The sequence below is a fragment of the Sapajus apella genome, unplaced genomic scaffold, assembly GCF_009761245.1.
Source record: "Sapajus apella isolate SASKATOON/1434 unplaced genomic scaffold, GSC_monkey_1.0 scaffold155, whole genome shotgun sequence".
Lineage (NCBI taxonomy): Eukaryota > Metazoa > Chordata > Mammalia > Primates > Cebidae > Sapajus > Sapajus apella.
The window spans coordinates 244,970-260,166 of NW_022437095.1; the positions used below are offsets into that span (position 1 = coordinate 244,970).

At 47.8% G+C, this 15,197-nt stretch overlaps 1 protein-coding gene across 7 annotated transcripts in view; it reads right to left on the reverse strand.

Annotated features, from left to right (window-relative positions):
* Positions 1–5,453: 5,453 nt before the first annotated feature.
* DIP2C (disco interacting protein 2 homolog C) overlaps positions 5,454–15,197 on the reverse strand; it is a 183,871-nt gene continuing 174,127 nt past the window's right edge. For all 7 annotated transcript variants that reach the window (XM_032266148.1, XM_032266146.1, XM_032266147.1 and 4 more), the window contains 3 exons: positions 13,755–13,929; positions 11,842–11,965; positions 5,454–8,528 (listed from right to left, as the gene is read on the reverse strand). In XM_032266148.1, coding sequence (XP_032122039.1) covers positions 8,276–8,528; positions 11,842–11,965; positions 13,755–13,929 — 552 coding nt within the window. In that variant the 3' untranslated portion in view covers positions 5,454–8,275. The remainder of the gene's footprint in view (positions 8,529–11,841; positions 11,966–13,754; positions 13,930–15,197) is intronic.

The window sequence follows — 15,197 nt, forward strand, 5'->3', positions numbered from 1 at the left end:
GAGCTAGAGCTGGCACCAAGCACAGCCAGGAAGCCTCTTATCTCCTGGAACAACTGCCCATTAACGGCTAACGGTTTAATCTTAATGGTTTTAATCTTAACCCACAGAATCCCTAAAACCCATGAATATCACCTAGCCCCATTTTGGCAGCCCACTTCTACCTCCAGGAAACACAGAGCTGGCAGCTGATATGGGCAGCAGAGTCTTTGGTTTATGAGCTCCCCAAAATGATCATCTAGCTTATGACGACCTGAAGCAGCCCAGGAAATGCCTGCAGCATGCTCACTAGCAGCAGGAACCACTCTGTGAGGATGAGGACGTCTTACATTAAGAACGTCCTGGCCGGGCGCGGTGGCTCACGCCTGTAATCCCAGCACTTTGGGAGGCCGAGGCGGGTGGATCACGAGGTCAAGAGATCGAGACCATCCTGGTCAACATGGTGAAACCCCGTCTCTACTAAAACTACAAAAAATTAGCTGGGCATGGTGGTGCGTGCCTGTAGTCCCAGCTACTCAGGAGGCTGAGGCAGGAGAATTGCCTGAACCCAGGAGGCGGAGGTTGCGGTGAGCCGAGATCGCGCCATTGCACTCCAGCCTGGGTAACATGGGTGAAACTCTTTCTCAAAAAAAAAAAAAAAAAAAAAAAAAAGAATTCCCTGTTTGTTTTGTAGCAGACTACTCAGGCCAGACATGTGGGGCCTCTCAGCAATTTGAACCATTTGAAGCTCCCTCTCCCTGCTGGGAGGCTGGGTTCTTGGTGGAAACCTGGTCTGACAGTGAGAGGCCTGAGGAGCAGACCCTGTGAAAACACCTTTTCACACTGACCAAAGCCGCCAGTCGTGGGCCAGTGACGCAACAGGTCACCTGGTGCATTCTAGCTCCTCAAAAAAGCAGCCCCCGGGAGGGCCAGGAGGAGGCTGCTGACCCCAGCTTCCCTTGCAGCCGCCCCAAGTGTGCCCAGGAGCCCTGCAGGTTTGGGTTCACCAGGTCCCACCAGAGGCCCAAGATGCTGCATTTCTTTTTCTTTCTTTTCTTTTTTTTTTTTTTTTTTGAGACAGAGTTTTGCTCTTGTTGCCCAGGCTGGAGTGTAATGGCACAATCTTGGCTCACTGCAACCTCTGCCTCCTGGGTTCAAATGATTCTCCTGCCTCAGCCTCCTGAGTAGCTGGGATTACAGCCATGCGCCACCATGCCTGGCTAATTTTTAAAATATTTTTAGTACAGACAGGGTTTCTCCATGTTGGTCAGGCTGGTCTCAAACTCCTGACTTCAGGTGATCCGCCCACCTAGGCCTCCCAAAGTGCTGGGATCACAGGCATGTGATCACAGGCATGTGCCTGGCCCAAGACGCTGCATTTCTTACAAGCTCCCAGGGGATGCAGATAGTCCTGGTCAGAGGCACACATTCTGAGTATCAGGAGCCGTGGAGCCTTCTGTGACTGAGGAAGGGGCATTTCTGGGGTGGGCAGAAGAAAGGTCTCTGGCTAAGCTGTAGCAGCCACCTCCATCACTGTTTTCTAGTAACTGTAACATCCACTGTCTTCCTTTCCCACAGCTGACCATGGCTTTGGAAAATGCTCTGAAACATTTTCAGAGGAGTTGACCCCCAACTCCACACTTAGGGAAAGTCAACCCACTTCTCTTAATTCAGAGAAGGAATAAAAAGGAATTTGTTTCTAAAGGCATTTTAGAAGTATCTTCAGGTCTGACAGGGGCAAGCCAATCTCTCTGGTCACCTTCCAGGAATCTTCTGACTGCAAAAAAAATAGCATTACTACCTGACTGTAAACCCAATTACAGAGAGAAAAACACAACCATTTAACTCAAATATAAGCATCTGGCCTCTAAAAAGAGAGTAACACAAATATCTATTTTCAAGATGAAACTAAATATTATTGACCAAAACATGAATGGGGAGACCTCATTATGATACAGCTCTTACCTGGATGGAATTTGTAATCAAGAGGATGAGACAGGATTATAACTTGTGCCAATGTGAAAGGGTTTACTCAGGTATCGTTGATTTTGCTTGGATGCACTAATTTCCAAAGTTCTTTGGAGCTGAATTTCACCATTTATTTTAGTGCAGGTCCTGGTGAGCCCACCTTGACTTAGGTCATGGTAAGAAGCAGTGAAGTGGCCACAACGTTGGGCAAGAGAAGCCAACATCAACAGCCAGGGAGTGGCTGGGTCCTTACCAGGCTGGTGGGCCCTGGGCCAGGAGGAACAGCACCTTTGCCTGGTCCATGAGTAACTGGGTCCAACTCTCCTATGGACATAGAAGGCCAAGGTGACCAACATTTGCAGGAAAAGAAAAAGGCAGCCACTAAAATCGGCAGGTTGAGAAGGTGGTCACACCTGCTTAGTCACCTCTAATCAGATTCCCTCCTCCTCAGCCTCAGGGTGAGCCTCTCCTAAGCTGCGTCTTTGGTATTTCGTGGGTACTGGGAGCTGGTGAAAAAGCTGGAGGGTCCTCTGGGAGATGACAGAAGCCCAGTGTGGCCTTGTATTCAACAAGTAGGTGTGCTTACCCCTGAAGTTCTGTTTCCAGATTTCTGAAAACACAGGAAGGCATATGTGTGATGTCTAAGCTAAGCTCAGCCTCTGGGTAGGGTTAGAAGGGCTAGCTAGCTCCAGTGTCCCAGGAGGGCCTGAGGTTGGTCCCTTCCCTTCCCCACTCCCCTCCATGGTTTAGCCTGATCCCTTCCGTCCCTGAGTCCCGCACATGGATGCTACACACAGAGCCTCTGCTCCACTCCCAGTAAATGGAATCTGCATAGCTGGGGCTGCGTAGCTGTCTGTTAAAGAACAGACCTACGAAACAAGCATTCTGACATCATTTCCTGCAGAAACACATTTTTAAATAGCTCAGGTTCTTGTTCCAGTACTGGAGCCTAGGTGTTGCTGGGGTGCCTGGGGGTCCCTAAAGGTGGAGCTCTCCTGCAGTTCAGCTCAGAGCAGAGACACCAGGATGCACTGTTGTGGGGTTATCTGTCCTGTGAGGTCAGGCTGGTGGCTCAGGATAGTCCATGCCCTTTCCTTCCACTCTGTTCTATCCTAGACCTGCAGCAGCTGACGAGTGGCCAGGTCCATCCCTGGACATCCACTTGGACCTGGCTACTTCTGCACCTCCTGAAACAGGGATAGTTCCCTGGGGCCTCCTGGGGGAGCGCATACACCTCCGGTCCTTCTCACACACTCTCCTCCAATAGGGCCACAAAATATGTTTCTGCCCAACTATGCTGTGTAACCAAACTTCCTAAGGACTCAACCTTTCTGCCTCCTGCATCCTCCTTCCCTGGCAGGGCTTCTAAGCAGCATGGCTGGGAACCTCATCTGAGTGAGGCCAGCTGGTTTGTAGAAGTTATTTGCTAGAAGTCTTTGTAGTTGGCGTAGTTTAAAAAACTTAGGCTGGGCACAGTGGCTCATGCCTGTAATCCCAGCACTCTGGGAGGCTGAGGCAGGCGGATCACGAGATGGAGACCATCCTGGCCAACACGGTGAAACCTGTCTCTACCAAAAATACAAAAACTAGCTGGGTATGGTGGTACATGGCTGTAATCCCAGCTGCTCTGGAGGCTGAGGCAGGAGAATTGCTTGAACTTGGGAGGTGGAAGTTGCAGTGAGCTGAGATCGTGCCACTGCACACCAGCCTGGTGACAGAGTGAGACTCTGTCTCCAAAATAAATAAATAAATAAATAAATAATTAAAAACTCAAGTCTCAGGGGCAGTAACGGAAGCCCTTTCTATTTCTACCCATTTCTGCCTTGAATGCCAGTTCTAAACGGGGCTGATCTGGCTACCATGTGACAGAGCTCAGGCACAAACTCGCTGTGCCCACGGAAGTCCAAGTCCAGTTTAGAGATAGGGGGTAAAGACAGGTGAGCAGTCTGGGGAGTGCGGAGCAGAACCACCCCTGGACCCTCGAGCAAGCCGGGTGGACCCGTGTTGCCAGCACCCCACGATGCCCTCGTCTTGACAGGCCACGTTAGCACTGGGGCCAACCCAAATCACTCGCTAAGCTACGGTATCAGCTTGGTCTTGCCCAGTCATTTTGTTCACAGAATTAACACTACAGGCCAAAAGACAGTAAGAGCTACAACTGAGAATAAGCACTAGACTTGGGCTGCATGTGCCTGCAGTACATTTTGCCAGAGGGAGATGATGATACCAGCCGGTGTTTCCATCCTACAAAGAAAACCCAGGGATGACAGGAGAGGTCGTATAGAACTCAGCATGACTTTCTGGAATCTGGTAGGAAAAAATATTTATCAGTACGCATCAGGAATTAGGAGTTCTACTGGGACAACAGTCAGAGCTCAGCATCACAGCAAACGCAGCAGTTAGGAAATGACCCCTTTTGCTCTCCACAAGAGCACTCTGACTGCCTCTGTCCAGGTGGACAGACCATCTCACCCTCAGCGCACTGAGATATTTCACAGAGAATTCTCAAGACAAACTGGGGGCTAGCCAGCCCACAAAACTGCTCTTGGTTGCGTCCTAAGAACCCAGCCTTTTGCGAGGGGCCACAGAGAACGCAAAACACAACTTCATAGTAGCAAATCCTACACTCATGCACAGGCGCTGGAACGCATGCATAGTTCAAAGGAGGGCCCCCCTGGGAACAGTTCTTCTGGTTACCTGGTTTGTGCTTGACTGGTCACAGTGAGGGCTGCCACCTGAGGAGTGCGGACCTGTGGAGAAACATCTCTCCTTTGCTATCTTCAGCTTAATCCGATGCAGCCCTGCGGGTCTCACACCAGCCATGCACTTTCACACACCCAAAGCCTCATTCTCAGTCAGCGTGGGACTGTCCTGAATGAAAGCTGGGGGTCAGGGGAGGCAAGTGAAATTCTAACAAAAAGGCACTTAGATTACACCTGGGTCTCTGTGCAAAGATTTTAGTTCCACGGATTTTCTTGTGAATAAACGTTTATCTTCATGGAACCACTAGGCTGAAGGCCAGTTGACCTGCTACTGCTTTCCAAAAGATAAAACCGTAAGAATTCTCAGATCTTGGGCAAGAGATACAGCTTTTGGTTGTCACATGGTTAAAGACAATTTGGACTGGAATAGTCAACCACTCCTACTTCCTGACACGCAAAGGTTCCCTGTGATACAGCTGACAAAGCATTTGCACACAGGACTCATGCTGTTTGTCCCCAAATTACCAATAATCTGTACACTTGCAGCAAAATGTGAACAAATATATTTAGATATATTTAAAAGAATTAAAAAAAACATTTCACAAAACATTTGTTGCCATAGGAATTATTTTTAGCAATAAATGCCCACATCAAAATTTAAACATTGTTCAAAGTATGATTATCTGTACTAAGTAATGCAACACATTGTGTAAACAGAGTCAGATACGTCTCCCTGTAGGAGCGACTTCCTTTTGGGGTTAAAGCTGTCCCAGACATCTTTCCAGGGGACCAATTAAGAAACTGCTATTTTCAGAGCAACAAAAATAAAAGCTTTTATTTGTTCATTTGAATATAAAACAGGCGTTATCACAGATGTACAAAGCGTACTGGTGGTTTAACATACAAGAAGGTTGCTGTCCTTTGCACATAAAAATTTTGTTTGAAACCGTGATTGGTTGAGTACATGAATTTCTCTAACCAGTCACCACACTCTGAAATAACGCTGCTAACATTCAACTGATAAAAGGGACCATCTCCCTTGGGTAAAGTGTCAAGCAGGATTAAATATATATAATAAACAAGCACCATGAGGAATCTGCTCCTGTTTGATTAGGTCTGTGTTTATATGTTCATTGTGTACCCTCTTTTTGTGCAAGTTGATTACACGGTTTTGTCTGACTTCAAAAGCACAAGGTCACAAGACAAACATTTTTTACATTCTCATGAATGATTTATCTACAGTACAATTTCTAAAACAGAATGACCCTTCTTTATTGCTGAAACTGGTGGTGCCGTCTCCTTTCCTTTTTCTTGCACAACGAAATTTCGATCTCAGTCCACCAACTCTTTGAGCCAAAACTCGAACATCAGAGTTGACAGGACGCAGAAGAGGCTGCTGCTAACTGCCCTCACAACTGCACTGCAGCGTTCACACTCCTTGAACGTAGAGTTGATTTGGCAACAGTTAAAATTATGTTTAAAGTGATATCTAAATTTGTTTTGCTTCCTGACTTCAGCTGGACCTCAACTTTTCCTGCACACTGCAATTAATGTTTCATAGTCAGTGTCTGACCTGAAGCCCTGCACCTACTTCCCTTTAAACGAGGTGGGTGGGTAGGTGGGTGGAAGAAAATGTCTTCTTTTTTCCTGTGTGTGGTGGTTCCCCCCTTAGGAAGCAGAGACTAGGAATGTGTATCTGAAGCATACGGAGAAAAATATTCACACACAGCAATGAGGTCAAACAATATTTCAAGAATCAAATGGTTTGTGGAGATGGAAGGATGCACCACATATGCAGACAAATTTTTTTGTATGTGCCACTTTTTTTTTTTTTTTTTTTTACAACAATCAGCCTTGGATCTCAGAAGTCAAACAAAACTCTTTTAGCAAAAGGCTTACTGCTGACTGCATACAGCAAAGGCAGACAAAGACACTGCCTACAACATAATGAAAAATAACCTAAATTTTGCCCAGCATCAATCTTAGTCATGCATATCTAGCACCGAGAGCCACTGCAGGTCACACTGGGGCAGTCACAGAACACATCTTTCTCGGAGTGCAGATGCTCCTTCTTGGACACCGTAGGCCAATTCAATTTAGAAGTGCACAGGTGAGCTCTGAGAAGCTGTGGCCAGGAGCTGCCAGGGCAGAAACCAGGGCACAGTCGTCCACAGGCGGCAAACGATGCAGCTGGAGGACTTCTTGCTTTAGCCGGAGCTCTGGCATGAACCCCCGGGAACTGTGCTCAGGAGGCTCACACAGAGCTGGCTAGGTCTTAAGATGAGGGGACGATCACCGATGTGAGTTCCGGACACTCCACATTGGCCATCAGAGGGGAAGTCAATGCAACCCAGTGCAAATGACCACAGAATCGCATTCCTTTTCATAGCAAGGACCAAAAAAAGATGACACTAACAAAAATGATGAAAAACATTGTGCAATGAATTCTTGCAGCTAAGAAAACTATTTGCCAACCTAAACCCCTCAGTATCATCAGCACACGCTGGCATAAACACATTCACTGTTGTCCCACAGCAAAGAAAAAAATAGTGCACACTGAGCTTTAAATTCTTTCACCATCCTTGAGATGGCAATAATTTCACTTGCTGGTCTCTGGGTCTAGGAGAAACTGAGACAGCGCTCCTGCGCTCTGTGACTGCGGGAACAGCAGAGTGTGTGTGAGTACGGGGGCACACCATGCAAGCGACAAGTTCTGCATCTTCAGCTTTAAAATCTCCTTTGTTCGTTAGTGAATTTATATTTCATATATATATATTTGTTGTGATACTATCCACGCAAGATAATACAACACTTTTTTATATTAGCAAACATTACAAGACTTTAATATTCTTGAATGTTTTCTCTTTTATAGTTCTAAAGAGATCAAAATAAATTAAACGTTTTGTACATAATTACATATTGAGGAAGTTAACTTATTTCATCTTTTTAGTTTAGTACAAAGATATTTGCAAGATAATTGCCGAAATACACCTTATTTATAATTTCTTCTCATTCTATACTAACTTCAAAGGCCATATATCAGCCTTTGTTTCTTCAGCACATTTCTGACAAAGAAAGCGGCTAAAATCTAATTGGAAGGTGCTAGTTGGAAGGTTGTCTCGTACCTCAAACTTTCCTAAAAGCATGAGATCTAGCAATGGCTTAAATTAGTAACAGATCCATGTCATCAAGATTTCATGACACATTAAAACAGAGAAAACAATTCTTTGTCACACTACATAAACTGTTTAAAAGAACCCAATAGAGGGCAGGATACTTTTTAATTGCTATTTCGGCTTAACAAAATACCACATTTACGAAGAAAGCACTTATTATCCAATAATTAAAAAAGAAAGAAAAGAAAACAAAGTTTTTGAAATGGGCTTTTCCAATGAACTGAAGGCAGTAATCCAAAGTCCTTCTGAGCGAAATTCAGTGGTAAATTCACATTTCACCCCCATGCCAATCGTGGCTGCTGTGAGAAGTCCTCTTCCTCCTCCTCTTCCTCCTCCACTCTCACCACAGAATGGCTGCATTCTGGTGAGTGTTGCCCTGTGTCTGCAAGCTTCAGTGGACGCGGAGAACAATGTTTACATCTCTAGAAAATCCATGGAAGCCAAGAGGTGAGACTACATGTTGTAGGCCACATAGATGGGGTCTAGCTGGTCTGCCAAAAACCCATCTCGCAGGTGCATGCGCTGCTTTTCCCCGCGGGAGTTGATGGGGATGACGCCGATGTCCACTACAACCACCACTCCGACAATCAGGTAGTGCTCCTCCAGGACCACGTTGGTCACCAAGGGAACCAGGTCCAAGGCTTCTTGTTCCGACCCATCAAGCTCAACCACAACCACCAACAAATTTGTCCAGGTAAACACAGCACTAAAGGACAAAAAAGAAAGCCATCATTATGTGTATTCACGCTTTATTTAATAGCTGCGGTTTCTTTCACACGTTCACTTGGCTCTCTCTGGCCTGCCCGAGCACTCCTGACAGTCTCCTCCGGCCTCTCCACGTCCTCCGTCTGCCGCTCACTAAACGCCCCCCACACAGCCTTCTTGGCGAAGCACCTGCCAGTGTTTTTCCTACCAGCCTTCTCTCTCGGTGGCTTCTGCACGTATGTCATCATCTTCCTGAGTTCCCATTCCCAGCACAGGGTTATGCCACCTGGCTACGGAGTCTGTATTCCAGTACTGCCTCTGCTGCTTCCTGGAGAGCCAATGCCCTGATCGCAGAGTGCAGCAAGCCATCAGCCTCCACCCGCAAGGCAGCCCTGCGCCTCCTGCTTCTAGACCCCAGCTCTGCTGTTGCAGGGCGTGGGCGCAGGTGTGTGTGTGCGGAGACCCAGGGCATGGGTGCATACTCCTCCTGTGTGTGCGGTGCGCCTGAGGGGGAGCGTGTTTCCCAGCCCTGTGGCTTGGGCTCAGCGTGGAAGCTGGTCAGCCTGTGTTAGGGAGGTGAATGCCAGCAGAGGCTCCAGAAGGGCTGGCTGTGGGGGCTTCTCCTGTTGTGTCATGATGAAATCACACCTGGGCTGGGCCTTGGGCCCCAGAGTATAAGAAACACATGGAGAAGAGCTACCAGTCCTATGCCTGGCCAAGCTGCTCGCCCCAACTGAGCCAGCCCTCGACTGCAGATGTGGAGACATCTTAACAACTCTGTCTAAAGCACTGAGCATGGCTGGCTTCCTTACAGCAGCGGCTAACCCATGTGCAGAGAGAAGTCTTCTGGAATGTGGAAGAGTCATTCAAATGTTTTTTTTTTTGGGATCGAGTCATCTTTCGGCAGGATGGGCACCAGAGTATTTATTGTGTCCAGCAGGCGGAAGTGAAAGCCCAGTGCTTTACATTTTAAACTACACAGGATTGGCTTTTAGAAATAGCTGTTTAAAGGCCCTGATATTCACAGACCCTGGTGCTCGAGGTCTGCTTGGCTGAGGGGGCCAGAAGGTTCCCAGGCAGGGGGGCTGGATGGAGACCGGGCCCCAGGGCTGCTGGTCACGTGCCTGACACACACATTCTATCCCAGCTTGAGGCAGGAGGTACTGAGGAAACTCACTACTGTTCTAAGTGTGAGAGTTAAGTCAATTAGGAAAAAAATGTGTATTTTATTCAGTGTGGCCCATATATGTTAAACTGAAAGGGAAAACTGGAGAATTTTCCTGGAAATTCTCAGCAGTTCTCCTGGATTTGGCTTTGTGATTGATGCACGCCCAGGGGCATGCTAAGAACTGTTTCCAAGAAAATGTGCTGGGGCTTAATCCCAGTCACACCGCTCCTTGTGATGTTAAAACGTTGCTCTGCGTGGCCCATGTGAGCCCATATTGTGAGTCTGATATCGCAGGTACGTACGTCTCAGGCACGTTGGGTATACTTTTATTGTGGCATTTGAAATTTACAGAACAGTCCTAGAATATCATAATGCGCTTGGCTCTCCGGAGTAAGAGCTGGTGGAGGGTCTGCTTGCTCTATGGCTTCCTCTGGGCTGCAGGGACCTACAGGATGGTGCCAGCAACTCAAGCTCTCAGAGCTTTCCCAGGAGCTGTGCATGCTACATAGTGCTGACAACAACTGACGGAAGCGACAAAGTGTGTCTGGCCTGAATCTGGCAACATGGAGAGTCCCGTTCCACAAAGCTGGGGTCACAGCTCAGCATGGAGCAGCCAGCAGTGGCCGGAAGGGGCAGCGCAGGGAGGCTGGGAGAGGGATTCGAAAGTCCACTCAAAGGGCAGCATGTGGACAAGGGGCATGTGAGTCTCTGACCAAGTGAGGGAAAGACCCAGGTCGGCGGCCACGTGGCGGGTCACAGCAGCGACACTTACTACAGAGTGAAGCCCAGCACCAGGGTCTAGAAGCCCAGAGGGCACCAGTGAGGCCCGCGACGCTCAGCGGGAAACCAGACAGAAAATGCTTGAGGGAGGTGATACAAACCAATGAAAATCATTTCCTTAAAAATACAAAAATGGAAGGCTGTAACTGATATTCATAGCTATTTAGATGGAAAATACGGCAGGCCCTGGCTGAGTTTCTGGGTCAAAGTCTTCTTGGAGTTTCTGTCTTCTTTGCATACTCAAGGAGAGAACTGTCAAGGAGACTGACAATTCAAGAATTTTCTTTGAGAGTAGGAGCTTAGCCAATTCGAACCACAGGATCATGGTCAGGTATGCAAACTCGATCTTGTAAATTCTGCCAAGTACTCAATGTTCAGATTCAGCAAATGGCAGTAAGTACCAGCCTTTATTGCACCTCCGTTAGCTAAGAAGAGGAACGAACGATCTCAGAAACCATCCTTTCAACCCAGAAAAGCTGTTGATGACAGACTGCAGAATGCGCCTCCCTCAGGGTTTCTGAGCTGAGACTGAGACTGCTTCATCAGGGGCCTCTCAGTAAACACCCTGTCTGTTATCCAGGGAATGAACAAGTCTAAAGTCAATGGTGTTGAGTTGCTTTTCATCCTAACTGCAAATATAAAGGCACTGAGCAAGCCTGTGAAAGTCCCCAGCCCTGGCTGACTTAACTCACAGCACTCTAGCATCCAGTGCACTCCCACACATCAGAAGAACGTGCTGCTGATTCTCCAGCAGCACCATGGACATGCTCAGCACTTCACAACAGATTACATGGGTCAGAAAGGAAGATAAAATCCCAGCCGCAAAGTCCTCACCCGGGCCCAGACCAGAGCCTGCCCCAGGCAGCAGGTGCAATACACACACCCTGTCACTGCCAGCCTTGGCCTAACTCAAGCAATTCTTCCTTTGGAAGTCTCCTCTGGGGTCTGGTCACACGCTGCCTCACCTTTCACTGGAAATTTTCCCACGTCTCATGTTACTTACAGTCCCCAAGTCAATAGTCATAAAAGTATTTTCTGTGCCTATGTGTCAGGTTTGTTTTCTTCCTCTATCATGCTTTTGTAAATTAAAAACCAAACAATAATTTGGCCTCCTGGAAAATGTTATCAAGTAGTTTTCATAGCAATAGAAGCGTATCGTGTTCAGGTAACATATGATATATTAACTCTATGTGTGGAGTGTTCTTTTGTTGCTTTAACCCCAAAAGACAAAGGTTTATAGTTCAGTGTTGACTCGTACGCCCTTCCCTACCCGAGTGAAACTCTCCTCTGCCGCCCTGCCCTCTACCTTCCCAGTGCTTCACAAACTGCCCCCAATTCGGGTACAAGCCGCAAGCTCACAACTTACCATTCCGTGACGCTTTTATGGGCTCTGATGACCGAGGTCTCGATGTCAATTGGGTGGTACCGCATGCCCCGCAGCTCCATGGCTTCGTCCAGGGCCCCGACCACGTAGAGGGCATCGTGGCGCTCTGTTCAGGAATGAAAGCCTGTGTGAGCTTCCCTGTCATGCTGCTCAAGCCGCTTTCCTTCTTTTCTTAAAAAAGATGAAAACTACCCCCAAGTGAGACAGGGACACGAAGGAAGGGGATCATGGTTCTGGGGACAGTCTGTTTCCTTCTGCCAGTGAGAGAGCTCCCTGGCAAGGCCTGGCTTGTGTGTCGGTGCCCAGCAGGCTAGCTGCAAGGCCGCCATGCTCCCTCTGCACTGGCTCAGCTTCCAAACCCAGTCAACTGCCCATCGCATGCTCCTCAGGAGCAACTGAGGGATGGGTCAGCACCCAGTGGTCTGCATCCCATGGACCCATCAGCCGAGGTCTCGCCTGCCCAAGGTCACACAGGATGAGGCGTGGCCACAGCAGACCCAGCTCCCTGATTCCATCCCACACAGGCTCCTCTGTGCTATTAGTTCTGGGTATAAGCAGGCAAAGAAAGCGTAGCTCCTGGTAATGTTCATAAAGATTTCCTTAGCTCACGGAGCCATGAAATTTATTTCTATCCTTCATGCAAACCTCAGAATCATGACAATGACAAGTGGTCAAGTCCTATCTTTCCTTAAGGAAATGTCCTAAATTTTTATAGTGTCGTAAGCATATTAGGGAAAATTTGAAAGGAAGGACTGACATATAAAATAGTATCAGATGTAAGTATTTTCTAATTTCAATCAGACAAAGAAAGATGGAGACGCTGACTCGGCCTCTGCTTTGCCTCCTTCCCTGTGGCAGGGGACATATCCTTCAGGGAATCCCTGCTCCCAGGACTCAGCGGGACGTGGCTTTCCTGGCCTTTCTCTAGGAGTAGAAATTGCCACCCGCTTTTGCAGCTTCCAGGAACCTCAGACGGCACATTCAAACTAGTCTATAATTTCCCACAATGCAAATGTCATACCAGGATATTTTCGTACGATTCCTAATTTAGCCCATTGGGCCAGGCCTTCATATATGTTAGACAGGCATGTAAGGAAGCCTTACTGATGTCTAGAAACTCATCTCCCTGGGATTTGGTTAGGCAAGATCTCATCGGAACCTTAGCTCCCACTGTTGTGAAATAGCCAAGTCTTGCCTCTATTTTTAGCAGAACTAAGGAGATTAAGAAAGGATTCTGGAATAAGCAAAGAATTAAATATGGAAGTGCACTTCTACACCATGGCATCAGGAAGCACCCCTGGCCTCACCCCCGCTCTCCTCTGATGAGGCAAGGGCAATGCCATACATCTAGCCACTCCATAGCAGGCACCAGCAGGGGCAGCACCAGGCCCTGTACTCTGATGAGTGCATGGGCAGAGATGGCCGGCCAGCAGGGACGAGAGCCGGGAGCCTCCTCTTCCCAGACAGGGACAGACCCAGCCCTGGAAGTGGCAGCATGCACGTTCCCGCAGCTACTGGGCTAGCTTCTGTCTCGGATGGACCCTGTGTGAGCACGCAGCCTTCAGACATGCTGAGGAGACTGCGGGCTGAGACTGGGCACTTTGCTGTGGGAGGCACTGCAGCCTGTGCTCAGCAGCTGGGCCCCTCCCTAATTTTCAGTCTGCATTGGTTCTCAGGACAGGACCGGGTACATGAGGCACAGCTCAGCTTGTGGGACACATTTGCATTTTGCCTTTCTCTTTTAAACTCAGCTGTTTTCACACTGGGTTGCAGCCGGCCCACATGTCCTCCTGAGTTTGGCTGCAGTGAACCTTGGGAATGGCTTCTGTACCTAGCGGAGTCTAACCGCTCTGCCCATCTGTGTGGGGGGCCATCCGGTCTGGACTCTTACTCACCTCCATTTGCATCTGTGAGCTCAGTTCTCCGCAGGAACCCCAGGTAGCCTGTGCGTGCCCAGATGGTCTGGGTGTCTCCAAAACTTAGTCTTGAATTGAAGTGATCTGACTGGAGGGATTCGTCTCCGTAAATAGTGAAATAACCGCTGGCATTGTGGGCACTGTGAACCCAAATCTGTGAACGGAGAGAAATGTCACTGTGGAGGACATTATTTTATGTCCAGCGAAGTGAGGCTACAACTTTGACAATAAATTATATTCAGTGATATGAAAATTTCCTTGAACTGAATAACCAAGACGATGTTAATCTCATTCAGGTTTCTGGAGACACATGCAGGATACTGAAATAAAGGCACTTTACCAATTCTGTGGCCAAGCAACCAATCAAGCCATCCACCTATGGGGAATTCTATTAAAACAGATTAGTTGAAGACTTAAGAAATAGCTTTTAAAAACATACACAGCAAATGAACAAAGTCATACTAGATTCCTTACACTTTTCCAAATGATCGTTTCTAAAGAGCAAGAACAAAGTTGAAAAGCTTTGAGATTTCTTCTCTGTCACCTGGTTAGCATACCTCTAGACATATTGCAATAAAAACACACATCACAGAACAAAACCTAAGGGATAAATGTGCATCACACCAAAAAACAGAGACAAAAATGCTTGGATGTCTGACATCTGGGGAAATGGGTGAGCAAAGACTGATATAGTGACTCAAAGCCACAGCCACGTGGTCACACAGAACCATGGACAGGGCTGGGTAAAAGGAAAACCAGTAAGTTCCACAGATGCCCGTGCTGCTCTGCCCACACAGCAAGGGTCAGGAGAGGCAGGGCCTTTTGGACTCTGGCGTGTTTGCAGTGGAGACATTCTGGGCTTGGCTGTTTCCGTTATTTACTGACAATGAAAAGTGGTAAGTTCCATGAAGTCAGAAACCGGTTTACTACGGCACCCACGTCCCAGGCAGTGCCCAGCGCGCGGCGGGACTCAGTGCCTGCTCCCCAAATGAAAAGATGAAACTGAGAGGGACAGTGCAGCATCAGATCAGGGAAACGACAACTTTCTCGGTTCCCAAACACAAAGAAGTTCTCATTAAGGCAATGGAATATTCTACAGCCTTAAAAAAGAAGGGAATCCTGCCATTTGCAAGAGCATGGATGAGCCTGGAAGAAGTGATGCTGAGTGAAAAGCCGGAACAGAGAAGGACAAATACTGCTCTACCTCACTCACATGGAAACTAAAAAGCTGCGTTCACAGAAGTAGAGGGTGAACAGTGGTTGCCAGGGGCTTCAGGGTGGCAAGGAGGAGATGGGGGCAAAGGTGCAAACCGTCAGAGGGCGAATGGGTTCTGGGGAGAAAAGGTAGCATGGTGACTACAGTGAATAATACCCTATTGTTTACTTGAAATTTGGTAACAACAGAGCCTACATGTTCTCAAC